Source organism: Primulina eburnea, chromosome 1 (genome assembly GCF_022965805.1).
Source record: "Primulina eburnea isolate SZY01 chromosome 1, ASM2296580v1, whole genome shotgun sequence".
NCBI lineage: Eukaryota > Viridiplantae > Streptophyta > Magnoliopsida > Lamiales > Gesneriaceae > Primulina > Primulina eburnea.
Genome location: NC_133101.1, coordinates 60,402,444 through 60,419,831, shown reverse-complemented (window position 1 = coordinate 60,419,831; position 17,388 = coordinate 60,402,444). Strand labels below are relative to the sequence as shown.

At 34.4% G+C, this 17,388-nt stretch overlaps 2 protein-coding genes across 7 annotated transcripts; one reads left to right on the top strand and one right to left on the bottom strand.

The window, feature by feature from the left end:
- Positions 1 to 3,410, bottom strand: LOC140813462 (protein DOUBLE-STRAND BREAK FORMATION-like). The gene is made up of 5 exons (XM_073171934.1): positions 3,258 to 3,410; positions 2,951 to 3,158; positions 2,395 to 2,538; positions 1,032 to 1,173; positions 1 to 396 (listed from the first exon to the last, which is right to left on the bottom strand). Exons 1-5 carry the CDS (start codon positions 3,320 to 3,322, stop codon positions 269 to 271), a joined length of 687 nt encoding a protein of 228 aa, XP_073028035.1. The 5' UTR covers positions 3,323 to 3,410; the 3' UTR covers positions 1 to 268.
- Positions 3,411 to 7,115: 3,705 nt separating this feature from the next.
- Positions 7,116 to 12,215, top strand: LOC140836299 (transcription initiation factor TFIID subunit 15b-like). 6 transcript variants are annotated; one of them, XR_012119069.1, is made up of 8 exons: positions 7,116 to 7,467; positions 7,607 to 7,727; positions 8,272 to 8,965; positions 9,301 to 9,451; positions 9,534 to 9,612; positions 10,923 to 11,129; positions 11,250 to 11,283; positions 12,018 to 12,215. XR_012119069.1 is itself a non-coding variant. In XM_073201728.1 (6 exons), exons 1-6 carry the CDS (start codon positions 7,284 to 7,286, stop codon positions 11,029 to 11,031), a joined length of 1,338 nt encoding a protein of 445 aa, XP_073057829.1. In that variant the 5' UTR covers positions 7,116 to 7,283; the 3' UTR covers positions 11,032 to 11,684. The 6 variants fall into 6 exon arrangements, 1 of the variants encoding a protein (XP_073057829.1); XR_012119068.1 differs by having other exon boundaries at positions 11,250 to 11,301; XR_012119060.1 differs by having other exon boundaries at positions 10,923 to 11,283.
- Positions 12,216 to 17,388: the final 5,173 nt, after the last annotated feature.

Genomic DNA, 17,388 nt, shown 5'->3' with positions numbered 1-17,388 from the left:
GTTATTTTTATCCATACTTACAGGATACACCTTGACATGTACCCCAACCACATGCACAAGAAAGATAAAGTAGATGTCAAGACAGCCAAATAAACAAAGCCTTAAACCTGCATAACATAACATGAGGAATGAAGAACGGCTCTTTCCCTAACAAAATAATTGAAATAAAAAATAAAGAGATCAATGGCAGAACAGAAGTAGCTCAAATTTGAACTTCTTGCTTTCAAAGAAGTCTCATAGAGACTGGGAGTGCTTCAATCTATGAAAATTACGTTTTCCTGATCCCACTTCTAAACCTTGAGCTTCCTGAGAATTGCGTCTCAATAGAGGTTATAGTGTGTTGTGTGCTCTCCTCAACTGTTTTCTGTTTTAGGTACTCTGCTGCCATCGCCTGGACTGAATCATCACAAACATCATAATTGTAGAAATCCATTATCTTTAACTTTTAATAGCGAAACAAAAATTTCAAGTTATTCAATTGTTCGAGGATTAAACTTTGTCGACTCAACAAGACAGTTTCAGTGTTTCATTTAGACGGCTGTGCGTAAGACAGCGAAGTTCATCATCAAATCAGGAGCACTTTCTTTTTGTTTGACATTCAAATAAGATATATGGAAGTAATGACATTCATCCATTAAGAGGCTAATTTTTAGATATTGATATTGAAATAAGATTAGTAGAAGTTAAAATTTCAAGTGAGAGACAAATGGACTGTTCATTGCTGATGACCACTGGGAGTTAAAATTTAAAGTGAGAGACAAATGGAGTGTTAATCACCATCGTCGTCGTCATCATTATATCTGACATTGGAGCATATCTTTATCGTTGGTAATGAAGGTAATTGAGTGAATGATTGGGATGTTTCCAGTGGTGAACGTTCATGATTTGTAAAATGAGGAGAGGTCTGGTAATAATAGTTAGAGTTTTCGGCTTGGAAAAGATTATAATTTACTCTTTTATCTATTACAAAAAAAAATTGCTGATTGCTGGTGATTTCTATTTTGAAACATCAAAATAGATAATTTAAATACCAGATTGTGAAGACATTGATAGTACAGCTGCATCCTTTAGTCCCTTGATTTTCTTAATGGCATGCACGTCCTTCAAGAATTCTTCTGCTTTAGAATCTGCTACATGATACACCTTGAGGCAAATCAGAGCTTTGTCACACACCTGCAATTAAAAAGCAAAAGCTAAAATCGTCTAGCTGTTAACTTTCTGGCTACAGCTTCTCAGTAAGAAGTTCAAATGAGTCACACAATACCAAATAATAGGAACTGAATGAATCAGATGCTCAATGTTCAGCATGAAGAAACATCTGTCAAAAAGATGAAGTGAGAACTAAGTTTAAAATACGAATTAACTTTGAGGTTTATTTAATTCTTGTTCAAAGTCAGTGGCAGTACTTAATATTCTTCATCCTCAGCATTAGGTTTTTCATCTTGATTAAGCCTATATCAAGACCATAAAGTATGGCATTTAAGTAGAAAAAAGGAACCTCGTGCCTTCCAGCTGACAACAGCAACATATTCAGCCAAGTCGCTCAGAATGCGTCACCGTTTTGCAACAAAATTGAATTTAAGTTTCATTTGAGAACATGTAAAAACAGAGTACGAGCTAGCTAAATATACTGAAACGCCACCAAATTATATTCGTATTGGTTTCCTCTCGATAAAATTGATGTTTCATTGATGATGGTATATAGGCCTCGCAGCTGCAAGGGGCAGTAGATTCAGATTCTCAAGCCAAAATCTTGAGTGACAAAGGCACTCCTGATGCAGAAAAATTTATCTATGTTCATTTTGAATTCGTGTGAAGATAAATATATATATATGTATAGAGAGAGAGAGAGAGTGTGTGTGCGCGTGTGTGTGAAATGCACATAATTAATCAGTCAAAACGTAATCCTCGCTATAATTTGTTTACCATGGACACTGGTCTCTAATCTCTGCAGTCTGCCCTAGATCCATTCAATTGCCACATTGTCTTAGGTGTCTGAGTGTCTCTTGCCCAAAAGTGACTCAATTATTTTGCATTTCATTTATAATACATGGACGTAAATTTTGCAACAGAGTGATGACACACCAATAACTGGACTCAAATATTATGTAATGGTGATGTTAACTAGTCACCACTCTATGCTGTTTTAATTTTCAATGGAGATTACACGTTTGATAGATATATGAGCCATACAGTTATAAACGTGAAACAAGGAAGCACATTTAAAATAAAAATTGGAGCAATGAATTAGTAACTATTATGTCAAAATGAAAAGGATGGGTAATATCTTTTACTTCCAATAGATTTGGTAATGTAGTGTAATTCTAGTGACTGATGCTACCTAGATATAGTGTTCCAATCTCAAGAATTTGATCACACCATATACCTCATTACCTTGTTTGCAACAGAATAGAAGCCCTTTTCAATCAAATGTTCAGCCAAGGTCTGCCATTCTTCGGAAGAAACTTGAAGCCCGGGGTGAGTCGCAGTCTTCTGTTCTCGCATAACCAGAGCTTCATATCTCAATGCCAAGCAACTCTACAGAAAATCAAATTAAAAAACACAAAAATCAATTATTGAGCCATTGATCCAAATTCCAAAATATAAAGCATATTAGAAAGAACAATTATTACTTAATGTGCAACCCCTGCACATATCTTTTGTGCCGCAGCAATAGAGCGTGTGAAAAATAATGGGACTAAAAAACACCCCGAGTTTAAATAACTACTCTGCATCACTAGATGTCAATAGTGGTTGCACTTCATTGCATGCAACTGTGGTATGAAAAATATTAGTGTTGTCAAGTGTTGCCACCGTATGAATTCATAGTAAACTGAACGAATAAGCCAATACAAGTATACATGTTTTTATTTGCGATTCAATGGATTAGTTTCAGTTTTCACCACAATAGCTGTTGTGCGATAATATTGCTAATCGATGGACCGATTACCTCAGCGTCACCTATAAGAGCAAAAACACGAATTAAGAAATCAGCGCAAATAAGCTTCCGCTCAACAGGCTCCTCCGCGATTTCTCGAACAATGGATAGAGATTCGGATCTCATAAACTGCTTCAAGGCAGATCTGACTCCAATAAGAGATTCAACGCCCTTAGAGGCTAAAATAAATTCCAGAATATGAACAGTTTCTTCGTCAAAACTGATACAAATCCGATTCAAGCGATTATTACGATTCGATCGCTGGAGCTGAAGTCAAATAAAATCTGAAGAGTGAGATCAGAGCGAAAGATAATCTGACCTGCGCTTATGAATTTGCGAGCTGAAGAAGGTGATTTGCTGATTCACATGAGCAGCGTCTGCCATTTGAGAAAGTAGTTGCCGTTGAAAATTTGAAGGGGGCCTCCTTAAATAGCCCACAAAACGGAAAATCTGAATTTCTGAACCCGAACCGAAATATTGCTCCGACCGAAGAGTGTTTCGGTTTTCGATCAGTTCCGATTTATCGAATAAACAATATACGATTCATATGAGTAACATGTTTAATTCAATTTTTAAGATAATTTTCATTTTTTAAATTTTAGGAAATTATAATAATAAACAGTATTATAATGTTGGTTAAACAGTATGCATGTCTAGTTAATTCGGTTGAGTGGTCTTTTGTAATATACCAGAGTAGAGTACGGTTGTATGCATGTACGATTTCATAATTGTTAATGGTCTTACATATAATACGAGTAGTGATTTTACTTTATTATTATCATTATTTTATGACGGAAACTCGCGACCGTTATTTTTCAATGAATCTTTACACTAGTATAGTAGCCTGTAAATCACATTAACCAGATAATTCACATCATATGTGCAAGCTCGTCCGATAAAGTGTTCAAACGGAAGAATTAAACTCATGATAATTGACAAAATGTAATTATTTTCTCCACTAACAAAGAGGTAAGCACCGATTATCATATATTAGGGTTTTTTTTTTTAAATAAAACAATGAATGTAAAGTAAATATTTGATTATTTGCTTATCAAAAACGATGTTTAGCTATGGAAATTAAAATAAGGTGCAAAACATTATTGCTCCAAACATAATGATACACTAACATATGTACAGAAATGGAAATGAAATTGACATGAAGTTGTAGTGCACATTCCAAAAAATTGAGCATGTAACATATAAGAAACTTAGATATGGATACAACTACAGATAATACTAGACTTGTCAAGTGGTTTGTCTGGATTTTATAAACTGAAAAGAGAAAAAAAAATATTGTTAATCGGAATTCAATATATAATTTCAAATGTGAGTTATATTTCAATCTTTGTATTAGAAATCTGATATGTTTCTAATTTTTAACTCACATAATTTAAAATCCAAAAATTATATTACTTATATTCAATTTAAGTTGATTGATACTCATTTTAAGTCATTTGTTTATCAGAAATGCATAGTTGTACTTTAATTTCAGTAATATATAACTTATTGACAAAAAAGTGTTAATATTTCACATAAAAATTATAATTATATATCTTATTTGATTTAATTGATACTTAAAATTTGTATATTCATACTATAATACAACGATCTTGATCAACTGAAACCTTGTTACCATCCCAGAAATTTATTTTCTCTTCTTCTTCAACTTGTTTTTCATTCTTATCTGGGAGTGAGAGGTATAAGGGTGCGTATTTTGTGAAATACTCAGTAAGTAGGGGCCGATCGATCATAATAACACAAGAATATACATATATAGATCTTAACAATTCGAAATTTGCCGTGTCTCAACAAACGTCGGGACAATAAATAGACAAAATGATAGTCATGACATAACTTATATATATTTTTATGTAAATATGAATTTCGTGTCATAATAATAATTCATAACAAAAGTCAAGGCATGATATTAACCATGAGCAAACATAATCTATCATATGCATATAGACATATCATATATTATTCGTATTGTACTGTTATTTCATCTTATTATTCATGGTGTTACTGATCAGTCCCCTATATGTAATTCCTCTAAGGGGTGAGACCATATATCGGTTATTATTACCCACCGCATCAGGGCCATAAACTTGTCATATATTATCATGTTTTAGAAAAATTTTCCTTTTTACAATTTCTAACTTGAATCATAACAGTGTTTTTAAACATAATTATTATAATACACCAAATTGCTGTTTAAGAACATATATTAGAATATAACATGAAACGAAGACAACATAATTTTGAAACGAAAGGAACATGCTCTTGAAATTGATTTAAACATGCTTAACAATTGATCGAAACGAAATATTCATATATCAAATCGAAGAAATATATCATGTCGATCGAATTTTCGAAAACATACTTAAATACTTTAAAACATAAGCCCACTTACCGAAAGGTGATCCTAAATTATGGAAGAAACAAGCTGGAATTTAACGTCCGAAAATCCGTAAAATTGCTAAATTCGCTTGAATTCCGAGCAGTATTCTTGCGGATACGTTTACCAGAAATTGAACCGTTGGATGAGGCTGAAAGTTGGATATGATATTTAGAACATTTGAAAGTGTATTATGAACGGTGGAGATCGGATTATGAGGTCGAGAGTTATGGGACGAATTTCCAGAAATATAACAGAATTATTGCTCCTAAATTTCACTTCAAGGAAGATTGATGGTTTCAAAGTTCAAGCTTGCTCTAGATGGAGAGGTTTTGGTGTGATTTCCCTCAAACTCAATACATCTATTTATAGGCAAGATTTGAAAACAATTTCCACAATCTGATGCATACTTTAATATATTTTATTTATTTTAGTCAAAAGTTTGGCACATTTGGTTTTCAATGTTTTGCACTCATGTTTTGTCAATATTTTGCAATCATATTTTTCAATATTTTGCACTTCATAATAATAATAATAATAACCATAATAATAATAGTAATAATATTCATAATTCTTACATATTGAGACCAAAACTCATAAATTTATGTCACAATTTCAATAACATATTTCTTTTTTAATTTAAAAAATAGAGTGAAATTGAAATGATATATGAGGTCCGGAAATTCAAACAAACTTTTTTCTCCAAACGGAGCCTAAAAGTTTATGCCCTTTATTTTTATTTGTTTATGCCGGATTGCGTTTAATATTTAATCTCGAATTAATGCAGTAAATTATATTTGAAGTACATATTACCGTAAGAGTGGGTCTCATGTGAGATCTTCTCACGGATTTTAATCTGTGAGACGGGTCAACCTTAATCATATTCACAATAAAAAGTAATACTTTTAGCATAAAAAATAATATTTTTTCATTGATGACCCAAATAAGAGATGCGTCTCACGAATACTACCCGTGAGACCGTCTTACACAAGTTTTGTCTTACCGTAACACATATATTCATTTAATATTAGATCATTTAATATTAACATTTAACAAAAAAAGCCATAAAATGGGATTTTTGTCGCCCTTTTTTCATAGTTGTAATTAGAGGTGAGCAAGATTTCGATTAAACCGAATTAACCGACTGAACCGAGCCAATTTGGAAATTCGGTTTGGTTATTTCGGAAATTCGGTTTTCAAATTTTAAAAATTCGGTTATATCGATTAATTCGGTTCGGCAAAATTTTGAAATCGGTTAACCGAATTAACCGATATAATAAATATTATTATTTAATAAATTTTTTAATTTATCAATTTTAATAAATATTTTAATTTTTAATTTTAAAATCGATATAATATATATTAATTGTGTTCAAATAAAACTTATATATTTGTGATGTGTGTGATTTTATATTTTTATGTATTTATATAAACTATAGTGTTTAAAAAAATTACATATATAATTAAAGTTAAATCACAAATTTTTTTAAAACTAATAGACCGATTTTGATTCGGTTCGGTTTTCATCGGTTATGAAAATTAATTCGGTCGGTTCGGTTATGGCTAAATATTTCGGTTCGGTTCGGTTCGGTTCGATTCAGTTATGATTAATTCGGTTCGATCGATAACCGAATTAACCGAAAGCTCGCCCCTAGTTGTAACCCGAGTTCATCAAATCGAATCGCATCTAAAAAGGAAAAGCGTCGAAATATCGGTTTTGATCATATTATCTCATTTAATTATTATATTATATATATAAGCTAGTGATAAACGTATAATGAACGGCCTATAGTCACATCTATCGAGCGCATATAAGAACGCGTATGGGAAAGAAACCCTAGTTTATCTTCTTGCCCCCTTTTTCTCGTCTTAAGGAACTCTACAGAGTCTACAACTCTGTCAATTTACGAAAATAATCCTGAATTTACATTTATTTAGTAGATTTAGAGGATGTCTGACATGTATGGACAGGAAGGTGGTGGATCTGCGGCACCGGCCATGGGTGGAGGTTACGGGGGTTATGGTGGTTCTGAAGGTGGAGGATATGGTGGTTATGGAGGAAATAGTGGAGGTGGAGGCTACGGCGGCAACAGAGGCGATGGACGAGGTGGCGGTGGGTACAGCGGTAATAGAGGTATTGATATCTGCCTGCGTAGTTAGTCTCAAAGATTTCCCGATTCATAAATTTAGGATATTTAATTTAATTTAATTTAAGCGTTATATTTTCTTCGGTATTCGATTTTGTTAACTGTGACGGGATTCTGTGGTTTTAGGTGGTGGTGGTGGGGGATATCAAGGTGATCGGGGGGGTCGCGGTGGAGGGGGAGGCGGTAGAGCAGGTGGCCGTGGTGGGGGAAGCGGCAGGGAAGGTGATTGGCGATGCCCTAATCAAAGGTAATACATTTTACCTGTTGATTAACTTGATTCCAAGTTTATTTCCGTGGTTATTATTTCGTGTTTGTGTTTTTGTGAAAAGATTTGGTGTTGATACTATGAAGGGAATTGAACGAGGGAAAAACCTGGCATCTCTTCTGTTAGCTCGGAAATTTTTTTATGAAATATTCTATACTGTAAAGTAGCACAATTTTAGTTTGATAAGGAAATAGTGATTGGATCCTCCATCCGAATAGTGTGTTGATAGAATTCTGGAAATTAATATCCATGCTTCTGGAGGTAGAGCTTGATTTTGAGCTGCCCCCAGTTCCCATCTGTGTTATAACGCCACAGTTTATGCAAAGCAACCTTTAACAACCATGTTATAGGGGTATCAATGTTTTCGAGCTACAGTGAAATTTTATGGATGCTTTGTAGTTCTTTGATTCGCTAGTAGTTAAAGTATTCCGGTCGTGGTATTATGTTTGAGAGGCTGAAAACTAGATTTTGATGTTTGAGCCTTTTCATCTGTTAACTGTAATTAATTCTGGATCTATGAATATAGCTGTGGAAATGTGAACTTTGCTCGAAGAACCGAGTGCAACAAATGTGGTGCACCTTCTCCTAATGGTGGCGATGATCGTGGGGGTAAAGGTGGCGGTGGTGGTTATTCTAGAGGTGGAAGCGGCGGGGGTTATGAGGACAATCGAGGTGGAAGAGGTGGCAGAGGTAACAGTTTTGACGGTGGCAGTGGCCGCGGTGGTAATGACTATGATGGTGGAAGTGGTAGAGGTGGATCTTATGGTGGTAACCAAGGGAGGGATGTTGGAGGTTATGGACAGGGTGCTGCTCTTGCTCCTCCCCCATCTTATGGAAGTGCTGGTGGAAGTTATGCTCCACCTCCAAATACATATGGTGGGAACCCTAGTTATGCTCCCGATGCTGTTCCTCCCCCTGCTAGCTATTCTGGGGGTCCTGGTTCATATCCTCCATCATATGGTGCTTCAGTTGGTTATGGTGGTGACTCATTTGGTGATAAGCGTGGTGGTGGACGAAGTGGTCCGTCAAGTGGATATGGTGGGGGTCATCGAAACCCAGATGGAGGTTATGCTGGGGTAGCGGTGGATGCTCCTGAGAAGGCCAAACCATGTGATGAAAATTGTGGGGATTCCTGTGATAATGCCAGAATTTATATATCAAATATGCCTCCTGATGTCACAACTGAAGAGCTTAGAGAACTTTTTGGAAGTATCGGCCAAGTAAAGAAATTTCTTTATCTTATTTCCATTAAACAAACATTTGCAAATTTTTGTTGCAGGTTGTGCAATTAATTTGAAGGTGTTGTAGCTGTATACATTTATATTACTGCGTCATCTATGATTAGTCGGTTCAGCCTTTCTTGATGCACTAGAGTTTGATTGTTTTTCCTGGTTAAAGTACTATGTAACATGCTAATCGTAGTTATCCCTTCTGGTTGTATAGAAAGAACTATTCATAATTGTTTCTGCATTTGCTTTATTTTGCCAACAAGGAATATGTATTAAAGGCAGTCATGAAGCTGCTTGAAAATTTTGAGTCTTTTCTGTGATAATAGGTTGCAAGAATTAAGCAAAAGCGAGGCTACAAGGACCAATGGCCCTGGAGCATAAAATTATATACTGATGAACAAGGAAACAACAAAGGCGATGGTGTTTTGTCTTATGAAGATCCATGTGCAGCACATTCTGCTGGTGGTTTTTTCAACAGTATGATCTTAACTCGGTTTTCTTTGGAGTGAAATTCCTTGTTTTGTTCTTTTTATATTTTCTGTGGTTTTTTCCTCAACAGTGCATGACATGAGAGGTTACAAAATTAAAGTTTCAATGGCAGAAAAATCTACTCCAAAGGCTCCTACTTATGGTTCTGGGTATGTTGATATTTCCTCGAATATGGGTTGTTTATTAGCCTTCGTCTTCCATTTGAATTATCATCCTTTTTTATTTATGGAGGCAGGAAATATTTTTTAAAAATCATTTTATAACATTAATTAACTCATCATCACTTTTGTTTGGGCAATTTTATTGCACTTATTAATACATGGGGCCCGTTTTTAATCTACCCACTGTTATGTATGACTTATCAATTTAACATTGTGTCATTTAGTGTTTACCAGCATCGTGAAGTGGAGTTTACAGATAAATGCCTAGGTGCATTTGGGTTACTGGCATACAATATTTGGTGATGATAAAATTATTCATTTGTGCAGTTGCATGTGAACTGTGGCTGTTTGGATTAGACATGAAGGGTTCACATTTATGCTTTGTGCTATTTGCTCGGGTTACTGGCATACATGATTTTGGTGATAATAAAATTATCCATATTTGCAGTTGCATGTGAACTGTGGCTGTCTGGATTTGACATGAAGGGTTAATATTTACGCTTTGTGCTATTTGCTATAAACTTTGATATCCCGGTTTTCCATTTCTGGAGGGCAGTGATTATTTCTAGCTCTTTAATGAGTTTCTGTTTTTTGAGTATTTGTGGTGAGTTGCCGGAAATGATTCCTGACAAGAATAAGACTAGGTTACTGCAGTTCCCATTCTCATTGAGCCTCACTTTTCTTGTTTGTATATAACTGAGAAGGGGTAGTATTTGTTACATTTAGTTTAGTTGTGATTTTATTATTGATGATCCAGGACTAAACTTGTGTGAATGGGTCTTTCACATCCAGTGTTGTTACGAGGGGTCCATTTAGTCACATTGGAATGGGCTGTTTTGGCTCACTTGGATTTTAAGCTTTTCATCTTTTTAATTTTTTTTTATTGAATCGTTGCACCTTTGTTTTTGTTCTAGTTAACTGTTTGGTATGGCACTCGCATAGGCATTTCTACCTCTACTTTATGGAAAAAGATTTGTCTTGTGGCTTTGATTTTGTTTGGTTATTCTATTTGATGTCCTTTCACTGTTCTTAACTTTTAGACAATGCCTTTCACCAGTTCGTGAGAACTAAACTTGATCTTTATTTTCGGCGAGCAATTTTTTATGCCATTTCTGTGATGTGATGTTGATTTGCATTGAATCATTGTTTGATGCCTACATGATCATGATTTTACGAGTTCTCATTTGAGATGGATATAAATTTTTCTTCTTTCTGCTCTTGGATTTGGCTTGTCATAAAAGAAATTAAGTCTTTATTGCCGTGTGAGTTTGATGTGTTATCTTGTGTTTTCCTAACAGTGGTGGTGGTAGAGGCAACTATGGTGGTGGACGTAGAGACAACTATAGAGATGGTGGTTCTGGTCCTGATAGAAATCACCACGGAGGAAACCGTTCTCGTCCGTACTAGACTTTTGTGGCAGCCTTTTATGTACTAATATTTGTGGTGGGAAGAGTTTTTAATTTTTTTTCCTTGCATGGATTTGTTCCCTGACTGGAGACTAAGAGGTAGGTTGTTCATTACCCTGAGCAATACCTTTTTTCTCCATTCTACGTCCATTTTAAGACTAGTGAGGAGTTCTTTTGTATGGCCTGGGATTAATTGGAGCTGTGTTAATGTTTTTATAGAGGGAAGTGGATATTCTCCAAACTGCTGCAAATGGTAAGTTGAACTTGTCAGGTGAGTTGCTTTCTGAAGTTGCATAATCACAATCTCTCTGCAGGCTGTCCATTTTGTGACGTCTTCTTACTTATTACAGATTCCTAACATTAATGTCTAGATCTAAAATGACTTGAATTACTTAAAAACTTTATGTGCTAGTAAGCGAGGAACTATTGTCATCAACTACCTTATTTGTCGTGGGCGAATATGAGATTTGTGGATTCCATGTTTTTATGACGTGGATGTGACTGAATCAAGTTACTTGTTCCTCGTTCCATTGGTGAACCAAAAGCTATTCTTCTAATTGCTTCCACCTCTTTCTTGTGAGCATCATATGAGATGACTATTGAGCCGCCCATTGTGTTGGAGTTCTATCTGATTGCATAGGCTTGCTTGAACTAGTTCGGATTACTCTGTTTTTTTTTTAAATAAAAAATTGAAGAGGAATTAGTTCAGATTATTAATTCTAGAAATTTGTGTGATGGTCATCTGAACTGATAAGAATTATTGTGTTATTAATTCTTGTTATGTCGGTAATGGCCACCTGAACTAAAGGAATCAGTTCGTGTTTGTTAATTAGTCTTAAACAAGGATGACAAAATTATTCCTATGTTTTGTTTACGTTACCAAGTCTGTAACATGTACAAGGGTGAAAAGTCTCATTTAGGGGTTTTACTCTCTTTCCTTTTATTATTTTCTAGTCTAAATTGCTATGTCACATACACATATTGTAGGGGCATGGACCTCGCGGGACTCGAATGTGCGCGACGATAAAAGATTTGACAAAATCCGTGAATACATAATTATAGAATCTAGGACTGATTTAGTCAACTGCTTCACTATAACACATTTTGAATGAAGAATTCTTTTTTAAGAAGGAAGTATTTGTATACGAAATGTAAATATTTGAAACTTTACTACAGCATGCGAAAGAGACGCGGAACCTTGACAATTCTCTTGGCTGTAAAATGTGTTTACGCTTTGTTTCCACTAATCTCTTTTTTCGGAGAGTATCGAATTATTTTTGTGCCTCACTTTATTGTCTTACAACGCCTGTTGCTAATAGGGCCTGGTCTATCTTTTGTCAACATCCAGTCTGACGATTTTTTTTTTGGATCCTATGGGATGGTTCAGAAGTATTAATCAAATCTGGATAAAATTGGATTTGCGAAAAGTTGAATCAATCAAGATTGATATATTTCTGCTTTCTCGAGTTTTTGTATCGATATTTTCTGCCTCTAAACTCTGTTATGCGTTGTTTTCCACGTATCTGTTTCTTCGGAAAATTGAATTGATCAGATCAAAAGTATTTGGATGTTTATTTTATGTGCATATTGATTTAGTTAGCAGAGCAAAACTTGATCCGAAATCAAAAAAATGTTTCTTTATTGGTTTTGAAGATAATGATTTTGGTTATCATTTTTGGGATGATTAAAATCGAAATATTATTCGAAGCAGTGATGTAATCTTTAATGAGCAAATATTGTAGAAAGTCAACTCAAGCATTGGAGCCGGAGATGAATGTTCTGAAGTCAAGAAGACTGATGAAGTGTCATTGACATATTTATGTGAATGAATTGAAAAACATTAATCACGAAGATGAAGAAGCAACTGTACTAGATGATGACTTAAAGATTTCGGTGATTGAATTGAGGAGATCTTCGAGAACAATTAGATCATCTTAAAGATATTTTTTTGCACTTTCCTATATTTCGCTAAAAGACATTGGTGAGCCGGAGATCTATGAACAGACCATGCTAACCAATGATTCAACCAAGTGAGAGTTAGTCATGGAAGATGAGATGAATTGGCTGTCATCCAACTAAGCGTGAGAGTTGACAGAACTTCCGTAAGGCAAAAAAATGTTATATGACAAGTAGGTGTATCGGTTAAAAAAAAACATGATGAACGCAAGTGGTACAAGGCAAGAATTGTTGTAAAACAAATTCAACACAAGAAATACATTGATTACACTAAGGTTTTCTTTCTAATGGCTAAGTTAACTATCATAAGAGTTGTACTCGGATTAGTAAAAAAAATATTTTCATTTGGAGCAGTTAGATGTAATGACGACGTTTATTCATTGCGACCTAGATGAAAAAATTTATATGAAGCAGTCACGAGACATTTAAGTACTCGTAAAAGAGAAAACGATGTGCAAATTTCATAAGAGTTTGTATTGTCTCAAAAAAGCTTCACAACAGTGGTGCAAAAATTTTGTTGGATTCATGACTAATAATAGTTTTTGAGGTGTCAGGATAATCAATGTTGTTATGTGAAGAAGTTTTGATAGTTGTTATATCATTCTACTACTATGTGTAGATGATATGTTGATTGCAAGAGCTTGTTTAGAGAAGATTGATAAACTCAATAAAGAGTTATCAAAAAAATTTGTTATGAAAGATTTGGGTGCAGGAAAACATATCATTGGAATGAGACTATTTAGAAATCGAGTGAATGAAATCTTGAAGTTATCTCAAGAAGAGTACGCGAAATAGGTGATTAGTGGATTTAATATGAATGAAACTAAACATATGAGTACTCATTTAGCTAGTCATTTCAAACTAACCAAAACACAATCACCATCGATGGAACATGAGTAGGCTTATATGAACAATGTTTCTTATGCTTATGTTGTTGAAAGCCTCATGTATGCAATGATATGCATATGACCATGCATAGCACATGCAGTGTGAGTATTCACATTAGATGGTACAGTAGTAAGCTGCAAAAGATAATTGTGTTTTTGACTATTGAAGCTGAATATATTGCAATTACAGAAGCTAGCAAAGAAATGATTTGGTTGAGGTCATTTGTAGAGGAATTGGGTCAGAAGCTTGAGAATAACACGTTACATTGTGACAGTCAAAATGCTACTCATTTAGCAAAAAATATTGTTTATAATGTTAGAACAAAAGCATATATTCATATTCGATACCATTTCATCATATCAATTTTGGAATATGAAATATTGATGCTTGAGAAGATTATTTGATGTAAAAATCGAGCTGATATGTTGAGAATATCGTAATCATTGACAAACTGAAGTGTTCAAATTCAATCGAACTGCAAGTATAAAAAAGAATATATGAGTTGTTGCATCGATGTTGTGAGGACATGATTAAAATCAAGTCTTTAAGTGGGAGAAATATTAGGTGGATGACATGATTGGTGAAGAAAATTTCAAACATACAACAAATATTTTTTCACTAAAGCTACGGTATTTGATGGACAATCTTGTATGAGTTCACGTCATGGTTTGCACCATTAAATAGGCCGCTTGCCACTTCATATATAGTATCATATGCTCAAGAGAGCAACTCAAATTAAAAGAAAAATTGATTGTTATATTTTAGTGAGTTTGAGAAATTATTTTCTTGGTTATATTCGAGTTGAGATTGTGAAATATTGAGTGGAAAGGGGATATTGTCACACCACAAAAGGTGATCGGTTTTTGCTCAGAAACGAGAGAAGTTCGACCACGGTTTTGTTGACATCAGGCCTGTCCATTTGATACAGGCCGGATTCTGAATGGAACGCACCGAAACTGCAGGGAACTACAACTCTAACCTTTTCACCAATGTTAGCTTTAAATAAGGCAAAAACTTTTGTGAGACGGTCTCACGGGTCGAATTTGTGAGACGTATATCTTATTTGGGTTATCCATGAAAAAAGTATTATTTTTTATGCTAAGAGTATTATTTTTTATTGTGAAAATGAGTAGGGTTAACCCGTCTCACAGATTAAGATCCGTGAGACGGTCTCACATGAGACCCACTCTTTAAATAAAGCCGCTTGGACGCTGGCAGCTGCTCCTACTGCAAATGGATAGAATTGCTCACCATAACTTTGAAGGAATGGTTCCGTCTCCAACAGCAATGTAACTGGAACAAGTCAACTGACACGAGCAAATTCAAGATAAAGAAGCAAAAGACATTCATACGATGCTTTAGCCATTGCAAATTCCTAACAAGCATGGGGGACACGGATATGAAATGAATACAATAAATGTCCCAAATTAAAGTGGATTCGATTAATCCGTATCGATAAATAGGATTGTTGGAAGCTCAAATCATGAACACGATATCAGGTATAAGTATACATACTCTTTGTTATAAACAGCAGTAAGAGATCAACACAACATTTTAATTAGTTTTCTGAAACACAAAAATGGCATCACTTGCGTTGGCCGAAAGGTCGAGAGTAACTCAAGATATAATCTTGAAAGTTTCCATCACAAAGAAATTTATGAACCTATTTCCACACAGCTTTATGATCAGAAAAACTGCTTAGTTTCTCTCAAATATTTCACTTCAGACCTACCTTCCGCCATTTCATCCCGTAATCACCAATAATTGATAACTAAAAATCAAGAAATCACAGAATGCATGCACTCAACCCACTCAAGTGCATGACAAGTCAGGGCACAACAACAATTAAAAGCAAGGGGGGAGGCGATCAATTACTCACTCGATAAGGACCCTGGAAGCGCCATCAGAGACGAAGCGGGTGAGATTATCGTGGACTTAGCTCTCGGCAGCCTTCAAAGAAGAGTTGAGGCTGCGCAACATGGAATAGGGAATAGGGATGTAAATGAACCAAATTGTTTGCGAATTATTCGGAGCTCGGATCGATAAAAAGCTAGTTTGAGTTCGTTTGTTAATCATATCAAGTCAAGCTCAAGCTTGATTTCGAACTCAAAAGTTTAATCAAACCAAAATCAAGCCTAAGGATATACGGCTCATGAGCTCGCAAATATGTTTAATAATAGGTTCGCGACCTCGAGCTCGGCTTGTTTAGGTGGCTCTAAGCTCGAGCTCGACTCATTTAGGTGGCTCGTAAGCTCGAACTTGGTTTATTTGTTGATTTGACAAATAAAAATATTAGTGTTAATGTCAATGAAAGAAATTAAACATAACATAGTTGAAAAAAAATGAATTTACACTACATAGTCACAATTACATTTTTAATCTTAATTACATAGCATTATACTAAAATATTTTTTAAAACACAAAAAATTAATAAAAATACACCAAATTATTCTTTTTCCCCAAAAAATTTACATCACCTAGTCATGTACACATTGAGTAACTTTACAAATTATTATTTATATAGTGATATCAATGTATGACGAATATTTGTTATATGGATGCTATATGTATTATTTTGGGATGTTCAATAATATACTGAGTTTATGTTTTTTTAGTTATTATTTTTGTCATTTTGGTTATTTTACATTTTTAAGGCTGATTAAAATTAATTCGTAGATATATTTAATTTTTAACAAACTCAAACTCGAGCTCAATTTTATATTTTGCAAGCTCGAAAACGAGATGAGCTCAAACCAAACTTGTTAAACATGATAAAATAGCTATTAATGAATCAAGCTCGAGCATGTCTTCATTAACATGATGAACGAGTTTTTAGCGAGCCGAGTTCAAGCTTTTAACGAACTTAGTAATTTCAAAACAAATCGAGCTCGAGACTAATAATAGAAGCTCGAATCGAGCCTCAAACAATCTTAAACGAGTTAAGCTCAAGCCTGATATTATTTGATTTGCTTGGATGTGATACCTGACAGGGAATGCCGAAAGTTACATGAATATTGGAACCGGACAGTGACTCGAGAGCAAGTGGGTCTGCGTCAAACAGCTTAACAATTGCAATGCTGTTTGCTCTAATTAAGCAGCTCCACCAATTTAGGCGGCAGCTCCACCAACTTGATTTTCTCATGTCCTCCAATTTGGTACTCAAATTTAAATATAATCACTCATTTTTTTATCAGATTATTACTATCAACAACCGGCACACACATATTGCGTGTAAATAAAAAAATTTATTTTTAGTTAAAACTATATACTATTTTTACATTTTTAATATGTTGAAAAAAAAATCTGAGTGTCTAGTTTTCTGGGATAAGAATTATTTTGAAAATGAAATATATAGTTTCAAGATGTTGAAGAAACAAATACTATGAATTATGAAAAAAATGGAAAAGATATTTTTCTAGTGGGGTGTGTCAAGTGTTTTTACAAATTTTTTTAGTTAAAAAGCACATGAAATTGTAATTTTAAGAAAAAGAAAATTTAATCAAAACATTTAGGG